Below are 14,384 nucleotides of genomic sequence, written 5' to 3'. Positions count from 1 at the left end.
CTAGCTGCCATCCAAAGATTAGTGTCAGCCCCCTGCACTTCTCAGCCCACAGAAGTGTGGCTTCCAATCTTACCAATCTGTGTGGTGGCTGGATTACACTAGCCTAGAATATGGCAGTGAGAGGGAAAGTGGAAAGGAAATAAGCACTTAAATTCTGCTCCTAACTCTCCCTTGCATTGCCCTGGGGCAGCAATGCCTTACCTTTTGCTAGGTAAGACTTGGTAGCAGTAGGCCAGGTCACCAGTATCTGGGAATAATATCAAGACAGGGCCCTACTTCTGCTTCAGTGAGATTATGAAAACAAGAATGGGCTGACCCAGCCTCAGGCAGTCACCATTCCTCTGCATCTAAACCCCAGTTCTATATAGAACTTACTGGAACTGACATAAGAGTTTAGCAACTTTGCCAGATATAAAATCAACTTCTTAAAATCAGTTGCACACTGGTGGTTCTCAAGCTTTTTGATGTCAGAACTCTTAACACTCTCAATTATTGTAGATCCCAAAGAGCTTTTGTTTATGTGGGTTTTATCTACCCATATTTACTATATTAGAAATACTAAAAAAAATTATTTATTGATCTTTAAACAAAGAGTAAACCCATCACCTCTGAACATAAGTAAAATATCTCTGTAAAAAAATATCTAAAACAAAACAACTATTTAGTGAGAAGCATAACACTGTTTTACTTTTTTGCACATCTCTTTAAAAACTACCATAATGGATGACAGCCAAATTGTCATATCTGCTTCTGCATTTAGTCTATTGCATTATGTTATTTTGGTTGTCGGATATGAAAAACATAATCTGGCCTCATACTGGCATGTAGCTTGAAAAGGGAAGGATATTTTAATAGACTTTTCAGATAGTTGTAGATTTTCTTCTATGATACTATACCAAAGCTGGACAAGTAGCAGTTTCTTAAAGGCTAATTGCATTGTGGAGTCTGAAAGCAGTTCAAGGAACTTCTCATGCTATTACATTAAATTCCATTAGTTTATCATAAACTTTTGAATAGATCTTTCACTATGCATGATTTTTTAACTTCATGTATTTTGACCATTTGGAAAATATTGGTTCACTAAGTTATGATCTTCCTAGTGCTGGCAAATATATAATGTCAAAAAATCAGCCTTTTTAATATCACCCTTCTTACAAAAAGTCTTAAAGTATTGGAAAACTGTCAAGCTCATGACAGATACAAGTTTTCTAAAATTCTAGTTTTCCTTGAAAGATCTAGTAATAGCATTGGCAACAAACACTGTCTTGTTGTTTTCCTTAAAGTGGCATGTTTACTTTAACTTCAGTTTTCAGAAAATGTCTGCCAAATATCCAAGTCTGAATAATCATACTTTGTCATCAGGATTTTCAACCAAAAATGGTTCTGTATTAAAAAAAACAAAAAGCAGCCCTTGACGCAAGTATATGGGGGAACCTAGTATAGTTCATCCCTAGGAAAGGTGGAACACAATTCAGTGGGGAAAGGATAGCCTATTTAGGAGGTGATGTTTTAAAGATGGGCTTATTAATTAGATAACAATAAACTGGATTCCTCTGTGATAGGAACTTGGTCTCACAAGAGATTAGAGATCTAAATATAATGAAGAAAAAAATCTACAACTATAAATTAGGATTTCTCTTTATTATAACTATTGCTAACTTTTGTTTTTACCTTCTCGCTTCTTAGATGATTTTTCAAGTTTAATATTTAAGTTGAAACAAAATTGTTTTAACTTTCTTATAAAACATAGCATGTTCCTGGCCAGGCGCGGTGGCTCATGACTGTAATCCTAGCACTCTGGGAGGCTAAGGCAGGCGGATTGCTCGAGGTCAGGAGTTTGAAACCAGCCTGAGCAAGAGTGAGACCCCGTATCTACTATAAATAGAAATAAATTAGTTGGCCAACTAATATATATAGAAAAAATTAGCCAGGCATGGTGGCACATGCCTGTAGTCCCAGCTATTTGGGAGGCTGAGGCAGAAGGATTGCTTGAGCCCAAGAGTTTGAGGTTGCTATGAGCTAGGCTGACGCCACGGCACTCACTCTAGCCTGGGCAACAAAGTGAGTCTCTGTCTCAAAAAAAAAAAAAAAATAGCATGTTCCATTTTATTTACTTCATTTTCTACAGAGAAATAGATACATAGATAATGCATCAGGCATTATTAATTAAATATATCCCTGATTCCTCAGGATCACAAAAAATAATCTTATATTCTTCACAAAACCTCTCTCTGGTGAATGTGTCTTCTCTAAAAATTCTTAGAGAGAACAGAAGATCCTCCTGAGAAAACAAAACATTTGTGCAGTGTCTCCTTCAGTGTGCTCCTTAAGAGGCATTATTCCCTTGGCTGTGATCTATAACACTCTGAACAGCTCTTGCTAGAATCTTTCCTCCTTCCTCTGAAGATGCATGGAAATCTCATTACAAGTGTTCAACACCTGTTTTCTAAAAGGTCTCAAAGAGGATGTCAGTTTGCTCAGCATACTTGACAGTGTGTCATGTATTTGTTGATTTTTTTTTTTTACTTTTATATAGAATGTGACTCATAGATAAATGCAGTCTTGAAACAACAAGCCTTCTTCCTTTCACAAGAAATTTTGTAGAATTTGTCATTTTCCAAAGCCAGAGTTTGCCAGCAACTGATTGGTGACCCCTCATTTATTTACTAACATGTGTCAACAGGTAAACCAAGTGACATAGAGCAGCAAGGCTCTTGCAGCACCTTGTTAATCCGAGTAGTTTAGCTGTGTTAAAAAGTCTTTTCCAATTGGACAAAACCAGAGTAATGCAAGCTGACAGCTTTTTAACTCTTTATTTATCAGCAGGCTTTGGAAGGACTCAAAGACTGCACAGGTAAAACAGTTTGGGAAATTAGGAGGGTTCATTACTTGTAGGCCATAGCTAAGTGGCCATATAACTTCAAGTACTAACTGAAAAGGCCTAATTGAAGCTTTTTAAAAGCCATATATATGTGGATTTCAAAGAGGAAACCTTAAAAATATCCATGAGGCATCTGTACTATACCCACACATTCACAGGGTTTGGACAACTGAGGCTGTTAAAGCTGTAGAAATATTCAAGATGGCACTAAACTCAATCTTAGTCTCTATGCATGGTCTTTCCATTTTTCCAATTAGGAGACTTTATCCAGATTTTAGCATTAATTATATTATCACTGCTAATACATGGCTTGGCTGCCCTGGAAAACCTTGATAATGTATCGAAGGAAACAAAGACATACATACAGACATCAGGATCTTTTGACTAATTTCTTATCAGCCAAGGCTGCAAATCTTTTCAAATGGTATCTTTCATATTGTGGTTACTATCTTCTGAAGACTTCTCTTCCCTTGTCCTTTAGCTGTCCTCCCAGCTGGCGAGCCTCTGGAGTCCCTTTCACCTCCCCATTGCCCAGCCCTGAACAGACCATCCTCGCCAACTCTGCCTCTCTGAACCCTGCCTTGCCTGTATCCCCGACCATTCAAGGCAGGCATTCCTCTTGAGATGGACAAAAGGGTTAAGGAGTGTGAGGGGCATGGGAGGATATGAGTGTGCAGGTGTGATGGTGTTCCTTTTATGTACGAATATAACCAATGACGTGGAAAGGGTGTTTTAGGTAAATGCAGTTAGAAGACAGGAAGGACGAGGCATGAAGTTAAAAATGCTGTAGACTTTAGACTAAATATGATCCAGTATTGGCATGACAGTCACCAAAATTATCCTGGTGGTTTTCAATTTCTAAATTTGAATTATATTTAGGAGAAATGGATACATGTATATAAAGAACAATATACCAGGAAGGGGTCCATTTATTAGTTTCAGTTATTGAAAGTATATATGTATGCATACATGTATATATATAAACACAAACCCATATATACATATATGACAAGGCTAAACACCAGTCTTTTAAAAACCTCCCATTATACAATTAGCTGGCAAAATTACCAGTGGAAAAATTTTTTGCTGTCATTAGAATCCCACAACATGGTTCTATCCATAGCTAACGAGAGCAAACTAAAGATACAGTATAAAACCTTTCTTCTCCTTCAAGCCTTCATAGTCTTTACAGCCAGCAATGCTGCGGACACACATTTGTCCCTGTGAGACCTGAGATTATTTTCCTACTTCACAAACTTCAGGGGACAGCCCAGGGTCTCCACAGAAAGAAGACTTTAATAAAACTCAAATTAGGGTGTCTATGTCTCTAACCCCTTGCAAATCACATAACTAAAAGCCTGTGTCAAATGATAAACCAAATATTAATTTTCATGTGTGGGTATCCTAGTAATCCAATCCCTGTAATTCCATCACCGTCATCTCTTATTGTAAGGTCTTAACAAGAGAACATGCCTCAATATTCCTCCCAAAGGAAGTCTCACAGAGTCACTGCTTTTACCTCACGTAAGTATCTGACATTTTTTGGCTCGTCACTCATGGGTCACCACTATTCTTGGCTTATGGAGATGGCTCTGTTTGGATCCAGTCCAGCTGCTATCGGCCACTCTAGTGGCCACTTCTCCTTTGTTCCACAGGTCATTGGCTTAAAAATGAATTTATTGATGTGAAAGATAATCTGGGTGAAGTAGTTAATGTGACTGTGATCACAGAACAATTATTCTGAAGCACTGTATCATTAGTATGGTTAATTCTAAGGAAATATTAACTGGAACTGTTACTTTAAATGACAGCCATTAAATGAGTTGGTCCCAAAGGGAGCCATGGAAGTAGGAAGCCACAGACCAATTGTCTTCATCTGTAGGGAGGCTCTATCGTCTTAGATTAATTATTTTCATTGATACATAGGATTGCCCAAATATGGACACCATTCTCCCTAGTAATCAGTTCAGATTCTGCAGAAAAAGTCACCTTTTACCTAAAATGAGATTTATATAAACATGTAGCTTGATTTCAGGTAAAGGAAAAAATAATCAAAGTTTACAGAGGTTGCCTTTGTTTTTAACTTAGCTTCTTGTAAACACTAGCGGTTCTCAAAGTGCATTCCCTAGGCCAGCATCATGAATATCACCTGGCAATTTGTTAGGCAAACTTGGGGGCCCCATCCAAGACCTACTGAATCAGAAATTATGGAGGTGATGCCAAGCAATTTGAGTTTTAGCCAGCCCTCTGCGTGATTCTGATGCATGCTTAAGTGGAGAGCCACAGATATATATTGAAGATATTCCATTCATTGATGAAAGCAATATATATCCCAGTGCTCATAGAATATTAATATTGTTTGGGTTGCAGCCAGATGAACCAGGAGAGAGCCAGTGATGCCTCATTCTCTTTCATTAGTTGGCAGTGCCAGGCCTTAGAGATGTCAGAGTTATTGAAGCAACTATAGGCCAGATTGACTGTAAAGAATTGGGGAAGCCAGTTGTTGTAATACATTTCAAATGGTGACATTTAAAACAAATATGCCAAAAGTAGCAAGATTTCTTGATGAATTTCAATGCAGTGCTCTTGGCTATGAGTCTTACTCATTCTGGAACATTTTTAATTTTCTATGATGATACTCCTCAGCTCCATAAAGCAAATTCTTTTAATTATACTTCTGTACATTTAAGAAGAGATCCCACTGACTCTAGTCTGTTCTAATTTGAATCTTAACTCTTGTTTTATGTCAACAATCTCCTTCTTTGTGTAGTCCAGATTGATGATTCAATTGAAAAGTCTGAATTTTTACTGAGATGTTTCTGGAACCATCCTCCAGCTGCAAGCATAGCAACCAGTGATAAGTGACATAGTTCCAGAACCTAGGACAGGCAGGCTCCAGGGAATGTTAATCCTGGCCAGATCTCAATACTCACCGGCTTTCTCATCCCAAGAGAGGAGAGTGGGAAATCAGATACTTTCTTCTCCACTAAACAAAACAACCTATTCCTCCCCTCCCCACACACCTGTCTGCCACTTCTTTAGAACTTGTGACTAGGTTAGATGATCCTGGGGGAACTCTCTGGACTTAGTACCCTAGAGGGAATAGTATATAACTTGCTAAGAAGACTCCCTCAAAATCTGGGGAAAATTTGGTTCCTAAAACTCAACAGACTAGAGATCTCATAAAAATTCCATGGCCAGCTAAAGTGTACTAAAGAGGTTTGTGGTTTATGAATGGACAGAAGGCATCTAACATGGAGGAGTTAGTTGAGATAGAACTTTTTCTGAACTCTGTAAATTTAGAACAAGTTATGTGCCCATAGCAGTGTGTGTGTGTGTGTGTGTGTGTGTGTGTGTGTGTGTGTGTGTATGTATGTAGTCTAGTGTTGCCTTGTATTTCTGGATGTGAGGAGCTAGGGGAGCATGTCACTGTTTTAGGAAAGAGAGAGAAATGGAGGGATACATTCCACCATTTATTCAGTTGAGTCTAAGATAAGTTTTGCCAACAGGCAGTTCACAGAGAGGAAGCTGACAGTCCTCACCACTGGATGACCTCTGGGGCTCCAGGTAAAAGAGATGAGATGCTATACCCTTGCCCCACACATCCTTGTTCTTTTCAACCTCACAAGGTACAGCCTCCGGACTTGGGCCTCAGAGGAGTCCCAGGTGAATGCTTTCATGTTGCCGACATACTGTTTCTTCCAAACTATAGTCCTTCCTTTAACTCCTTTCACTAGATAATGGTCATTTTCCCATTTTCTACCCCTTTCCACAATTTTTCTCAGTTTTCTGAAGTTATTCCTAAAGCCCCTTCTTTTAAGAAGAAACATAAAATTGTTTTATGTTTCTCGCCAGAGCCTTATTCTCATGTGTCTGATTTATCTGTCTATCTATCTAGCAGGTGGGAGAAGCAGGAGAAGAGTAAGTTCTTTTTCTCTAGATGGGAGGGGGGAAAGGTGGAAGACTTCCACATTAGGCTGCTGCTAGCTTTCTAAACTCAAACACACACACTATTAAAATAATTTCATTCTAAAGAACTCTATATGATATATATATGAGCAATTTAAAACCTTCCTATTGATGCATCTTTGATCCTATTTCGTGCTAATAATCCTGTTCTCACATGCTGAGTGCCTTTAATCCATCCCCTATCCAGACTTTATTACAGAACTTCCTCATATGACAAAAAGTGGATGGTATTTTGCTATATTCTGCCTTATAATCTAGTTAAGGAGGGATATACATAAATTCTTTGAAGGCCGAAATGTTATCTTGTTCATCATTGTATTCCCTTAGTCTCAAGTATAGTACTTTCCATGAAATAAATGTTTGTTGAATCAAATTCAGAGCCACAACCTCTGGGGAATTGAAAGACCAAACAAGAAATCTGAGTGCATATACAGGAATTATGTCTCGATGCTCTCTAGCTGATCTGCATGCCCTAGATGCAAAGGAGGGAAGAAGACAGGGCAGTATTGAGATGGGGTTATTGCCATAGACTTTCAATTTAACACCATCTTGAGCACTATTTCTTGTTTAGCTGCAAGTATGGATACAATCAGTCTGTTTAAAACTTAAGGTCATGGCAGGGGTGGCAGAAGTGATAACATTTAAAACTGCTCTCATCAAAATTAATTTTTCATAATCATCACATAATTTATATGTATAAATCATCACGTAATACATCTTGAACATATACAGTTTTATCAAATATTTTAAAATAAAAAGTTCAAAAGCATTATAAATTTCTCCATATCATAGATGGAGAAAAAAGAACTGATTTCACTGGTCGTCTTCCCACTCCCCCATACAACCTTCACCATGAGCAGCAGCATGCGTCCACCACTAGGGACTTTGACAGGAAATGGCAGCAAGGGAGGCAGCCCAGGTGAACCTGCCAGGAGTCCACACCCTCTCTGAAGCTGTGGAGTAGAATTAAAGCCTACATAAGCAAACATTCCAGCTGTCTTCTTATATCTTCCCACCCCTTACCTTTTCTCCAGTGGGATCTTTTCTTAAATGTACAGAGGTATAATTAAAAGAATTTTCTCTGGGGAGCCAAGGAGTATTATCATAGAAAACTAAAGATGTTCCAGAATGAGGAAGAATCATAGCCAAGAGTAATGCATTGAAATTCATCAAGAAATCTTGCTACTTTTGGCATATTTGTTTTAAATGTCACTATTTGAAATGTATTACAACAATCAGCAACTTGGTGTGAAGCTTGAAGAATATAGAGACATCTGTAATGCTTTGGAAACATTACAAAACAAGTGAAAGAAAACATTTTAAGGAGGAATTCTCAAATATTCACAGTGTTCAGGTTTTTAATGGAGCTGTTGATAACCTTATTGTCTAGCAGAGTTCTGACTATAGAATGCATTAGACTTCTTGGCTGTAGCCAAATGGGTGGCAACCAGAGATGGCATACACAGTGTACTTGATAAAATGCTGTTTATTTAAGATATTAGAGTGGCCATTATGTTCAAGTACGAAGTTTCAATCCTCTCAATAAACTTAATCTAGGAAGAATAAGATGTTTTAGAATGTTTTTAAATTTCACTAGGACACAGTGTACTCTCAGAGTTGTTACTTAACATAGTGTCAGATGTAAAAACTGGTTTTGATAGATTCACACATAAACAGAAGTAAGTTTAGAGGTTCTTTCTGTGATTCTTTTCCATTATTGCATACTTGTGGCTAAGGATATTGGCTTGAGTGTGTGTGTGTGTCTGTGTGTGTGTGTGTTTTAGAAATTTTTATTCAGGAAATTGAAAATAAAATAGAGTTCAAGTCATTGTATTATTGTTGTTTGTATGACATCACAGGTAAGATTTTAATCCCATCTCAGCCACTAGCTGTTTGACCTCAGATACCTTCTTCTAACTCTCCAAGACTCTGGAAATGGGGATCATTATTCTCTAACTTGTAATATGGTTGTGAGAATTCGGTAAATAATGTTCTAAAACTATGTAATAAGAAGTTCCTAATCTCTGTTAAATAAATTTTGTTCCCTTTCTCTTTTCTTATGAAAAACCTGTTATACATATATATATAAGTATATTAAAATGATATAATCCAGTAGAAAAACCCAACATTTATAAGAAGCATAGATTCTATCAGCTAGAAACAATCTTAGGGATAATCTGTTTCAGTGATTCTTAGCATTTGTTTGGTGTATGGACAATTTTGAGAATCTGATGAAAGTTAAGGTCCTTCTGTCTCCCCCCCAAATAAGCCACTACATACAAAAATTACCTCATAATTTTAAGGGCTTCAAGAACCCTCTGAAACATATTCCTAACCTCCTGGGTTAAGAATCCCCAATGTAATTCAATACTCTTCATCTAAAAATGGAGAAATTAAGGAAGATAAGTTATATGCTCTTGAGAATTAGAAGTTATTCTGAAGACCGTTTTCTGAAGGAATCTTTCATAACTTAAGAACAAAGCATTCATCAGTAATTTCAGCAGTCTTCTCATTGTTCTTATAGTATACCTGCATTTTATCTGTGACTTGCTCTCTTGTTCATCCTTGATGTATTAGTGACGGAAGAGCTATTTACAATCTCGTGCAAAGTTAAATAATCTGAGCATCGATTGAATTTTTAACATGCTTATGCTTTTCCGCCATAATTATGCTGCTGTATTCTCAATGAGCATTCGTTAAATTCCTGCTGTGGTTTGAAGCCTGCATAAGATAACTGCATGACTGAGAACAAGTTACTGACTTGATCTAGTTACAGATAAGTATCAGGCTCATGAGCCTGTAATAAGGGGAATTTAGAGAGAGGAGCACTTCATTCAGCCCCAGAACTCTGAGAAGGTGCCACAATAAGGCAGCATTAAAGTTGAACGTTGAGTGATAAGTAGGAGTTTGCCAGGCAGAAGATGACTGAAATTTCTAGCCGTTCACAATGACTCGCAGATTCTTCCTTTACAGTTTGTTGCATCTTCACTTTATTTTCTGTTCCCACCATCATCTTCCCACAGTTCAACATTCCACTGGACCAGATCCTCAGGATCCATCTCAACAATCTTTGTTGCACACAACCACCAAATACAGTTTCCTAAAATAATTTATTCCAAGGCCCTGCTAAGAAACATTTGCCCCAAGTTATCTATAGAACACAGTCATTACCTTACCTGCCACAATTATCCAATCTTCCCCAGCACATTCTTACTCCAGCCAGGCAAGTACAGGGCATCAGTGTTAAGGGTCCACATGTAGTTCACCTTCACTGCTTTTTAGGTGTTGGTGTTGCATTTTATCTCTCATATGTGTCCTGACATATGAGTCATATGAATAATAAAAAAGCTGTTAGGAAAATCAGTGTGATAACACATGGGAAGTGCCCATTGTTGTGCCCAATATAAAATTTGCTCTCAAGAAACTAATATTTGTACCCATCATCATCATTTCCTCCAAAATACACCTTGTCTGTTTGATACAATTCCTCTTTTCTAAAAACCCCTCTTCTTCTTACCCAGGTCATTTATTACTCCTTTAGGACTGTGCTTCAGGCTTGCCTTCGCCCAGGTTTCTCCCCTAAACCCACCACTTTGCTGCAGTCTCTCCTCTCCTGCATCACCGCTATGTTTGCTTGACATTGTTTCCAAATCTACCTAACGGTCTCCTCTACCTGACTAAACTATAACGCCTAGAGCTGCCCCAAAGTGGAATAGGCTGTCATGAAAAGCCACGAGCATCCTTGACTCACCCTTGTTTAAGGACATTCATGAAACAGATGGAAGATTTGATCATTGATGTCTGAGGATCCTTTCAGTAGTTATTTTGGGATTCTGAGTTGTGTGAGATCAGGGGTATGTCCGACACTTCCTCCTACTTCCTACAACTAAGAACATAACTATTTGGTAGACACACTATTTTGTAGGCATGCTCAACTATTTGGTGTTTGACAGGCTGATTTTTCTAAAGAGTCGTGCTTTTTGATTCCTGTCACAGACGCGCAATGGCTTTCCATCCTGTGGAGGTATTTAGTAGGAGTGTACAAGGTGTATAGGTTGGGGGGTGTGAACCCCACATCCATCATGCTGTGTCTGACCTATAGTAAGCATATAATGTTTAATGAACACACACTAATCATAACCAGTGTTTCAGTACATCATTGTGCACCCCTTGGGAACACACTAGAACAGAGCAAATGGAAGAGTCTCTTTCAAAGTTAAAGCTGAGGTTTTAGGAAGAAGTACAATGAAGGAAAAGATCTGTTGCAGGAGAAAAAAAATGGCCCTTTATGTTCTACAGGAGCAGCTCTTACTGCGTATTTGATTTTTCTTCCTCACAACTTCACTGGGGCAGAGAAAGAGAGCCCATGAATCTAAGACAACATTTACGTTTAATATCCTTATTGGAAACTCTATTCTCCAGATTGTGTTGAAGCATTATACAGTGCACCTCTAATCTCTGACAGTTTGTTGTCTTTTAGAAATTTACTGCTTTACCTTCTCTATTGCTGACTTTCGGGTAGCTACATTTAATCTTATTGTGGCCTCTCCTTTTTATACCAGTTTGGCTTAATGCTAAAAGAACCATCAGCTTCAAAGAACTCTTCCTGTCCTTCCTCCCCTCCCCAACTCAGTTGGAAGGTGGGGTAAGATGGTGGCAGGGAAGAAGAGGAAATCAGTTAATTGCAGGCTGTCAGAGTTGTTTTAGGTGACTTTTTACTTCTTAAATTTAAGGTGAACATGAACTATAGACATTTCAGGCTGGGAATTTAATAGCAACAAAAAAGCATGGGTTTTGCTAATGCCAGGAATGACTCATCTGGTGAGAATGGTATTGTATTGATAATACAATACAGAGAGAAAGAAAAGACTGTGGTGTCTGCTTTCTTTGTGTTGCTGACCTTGAGGAGAATTATAACTTGTTTGTTGCAGAAGTTGAGCATCTAATGTGCTGATGCACCTGTTCTTATATATTAAATGGCAAAGCACTTGCAGTTCCCTATGATTGCTTTGTAGATGAAATATTTTCTGCAATCTGGTGAAATGACTTTTTTTCTAAATAATGTATTCATTTGTATTTCTTGCATCTCTTATTTCTCAAAAATATGCTTTCTCATTTCAACACCCTGGTCTCATCGTTACATCTTAGAATATGTTTGGCTTTTTATTTTCAAGGTAACATTTTGATTTCTTTTTAATGTAGAGACCATGAACCAAGCAACTCCTGCTAGAAAGCTGGAAGAGGTTCTTCATCTAGCAGAGCTCTGCATAGAAGTCTTACAGCAGAATGAAGAGCATCACTCAGAGGTGGTGACTTGTTTTAACTATAAAGCTATACCTAATGCTTTGCCATGGTGTGGACAACAATGGCCTGATGGTAGTCTTGATATGTCTGAAAGATGAGAACATATGTGCATTTGCTAGAAATGTTACTCCTATATGTTATAAAGCAATTATGTGTGTATATAATTTCACGTTTGTTGTCAGGAATATGGTGGGGGCTTATGGGCCCCGTCCAAGAAAGCATACTAGAAAGAAGCAAAAGTGGAACACAAGCCCATCTTGTGATGCCAAATAACTTTCATTTCCCCTGTGCTATCATTACTTTAGTTTTAAAATATAAGTTAATCAACTTGGAAAAGGAAAACTTGTGATAAACTATGAAATAAAAGGTAATTAAAGACAGTCATAATTGTATGGTTGATAACGCTAGATTTTTCTACTCTTAACATCAAACTATTCTTTAAGTCAGCATTGCTCACTAAACCAGCATTGCTTATAATTTTAAAATATTCTAATTACTAACATTCACTAATGATCTGAGATGCCTTTTCACCAGATGAACTCCTTATTCTAAGGCTTAAAATTCTCACTCCAATAGTCAGGAGTTTGTTTACAAAAGCAAAAAAGTTTTCTGACTTTGAGTTGAGTGGAGGAAATGTGTAGAATTTAATAAATATAAATGTCAATGCCCTAAAAGTGCTTTTATTCTTGAGGAAGCACATAAAATGAATAAGAATAAAAAATACCAGATATATATGAGCTTATAGAATATTTGTATTTAATGAAGCCTAGTTTTCAAAAGTATAAGAAACTATAGGAACTATATTTTAAGCCAATTATTAGAAAAGAGTATTTGTGAAACCTTACTATAGGTAACTAAGATTTATTGTCTCTGGTTATAAATATGATCATTCAAAACATCTGCTTTTAGCTCACACTGTGGAATCTAGTTTTTAGCTTGCATCTGTCATGTGTGAACTTGTTATGGATATTTTATTTTAAACTGAAGAAACAGCTGCTTCAATAATTTGAAATGAATTCCCAGGAGGTTCTTTTCTAGGGTAGTACCACTGCTATGTTACAAAGAAAATGATTATATGATAAAATATATGTATGTTTTGTCTTTGTCTTTTGTTAAAAGGCATTATCATCAGAGTGTGAGGCTTTTTTGAATTAAAAAAAAATCTGATTGGTTATACAATTGTAGTATATATTTCAGCTAAACAGGTACATTTAATATTCCCATACATTTTACCAAAACTAAAAATGAAATGTTATTTAATGCAACTAAATATTATTCTGTACAGTCACTAAAATGCTTATTAAAGTATACTGTATCCAAACAAAATGTAAATATTACTCATTTTCAGACTCACAAAAATGCAGTTGACTTTATTAAATAAGATAATCATAATGCCTTAATTTTACTCTACTATATGCTGAAATATAGAACTATTATGATGACCTTTTTAAAATGCTTTGTAACACTATGGCATTTTTCTATTCCACAATGCTTCCAAATTCTTGGAAACCCTCAGGGAAGAGAGGTGAGTAAAATTGTTTCCACTGTTTTTCTAGTATGAGATAACTCTTTTATGTGAATTTATGATCGAACCCACTTTCTTTATAGTTATTTTTAAAACCAACTTAGCTCTCTCTTTGGTATCAAGAACAGTCTGTTTTCCTTTCAATGTGCTAATCTTGTTATACCATTCAGGTGAATGTGTCTTATTAATAATTATTGGCATAATTACTGATGGCAATCTAAGTAAAATATGACTGAAGGGATTTTGACATTTTGGTTTTGATAGTTTGGTTTTGCTTTGTGTCTTGGTTGTTTTTGTCCTTTAAAAAAAAAAATAGAAGATCTAACTTTTTCTCTGAACAATGTTGGAGAGTGAATTGGTCTGACTCCAATGTCATCTCCAGAGTGAATTGGTAGGCTGCACTCTACGCTGATATTTATTTTGCTGGATGTTCAAGCTAGACTTCCTTTACTCCGTGAAAGCATACCTAACTCAGGTCCCTTGGCAGAGGTTAATGTGTCTACCTCAAAGAGACCTTCAAGTGGCTCGTGTGTCAGCTCCTTTTATTTTCATTCTACCTCTCTCCACAGTGGCAGTTTGCAAGGCTAAGAGGTTTCTATCCATCAGCAATTTCTCAGTTAAGCAGGTTTCATGTTCTTCAGATCTTTGACAGTAACTTGCTTATAAGGCCGTCTTCCCTTCTCTCTGAAGGCCACTCGACCTCTC

At 37.2% G+C, this 14,384-nt stretch overlaps 1 protein-coding gene across 9 annotated transcripts in view; it reads left to right on the top strand.

Moving 5' to 3' along the window:
- CADPS2 (calcium dependent secretion activator 2) overlaps window positions 1–14,384 on the top strand; it is a 454,741-nt gene that overhangs the window by 351,085 nt on the left and 89,272 nt on the right. For 8 of the 9 annotated variants that reach the window (XM_076006584.1, XM_076006583.1, XM_076006580.1 and 5 more), the window contains one exon: window positions 12,053–12,156. In XM_076006584.1, the coding sequence (XP_075862699.1) occupies window positions 12,053–12,156 (104 nt within the window). Of the gene's footprint in view, window positions 1–12,052; window positions 12,157–13,670; window positions 13,680–14,384 lie in introns of all 9 variants that reach the window. The other variant, XM_076006586.1, reaches the window with a different exon arrangement.

Source organism: Microcebus murinus, chromosome 9 (assembly GCF_040939455.1).
Source record: "Microcebus murinus isolate Inina chromosome 9, M.murinus_Inina_mat1.0, whole genome shotgun sequence".
Classification (NCBI taxonomy): domain Eukaryota; kingdom Metazoa; phylum Chordata; class Mammalia; order Primates; family Cheirogaleidae; genus Microcebus; species Microcebus murinus.
The sequence above is the reverse complement of the archived record's forward strand: the minus strand, read 5'-3'. Positions and strand labels throughout refer to the sequence as shown.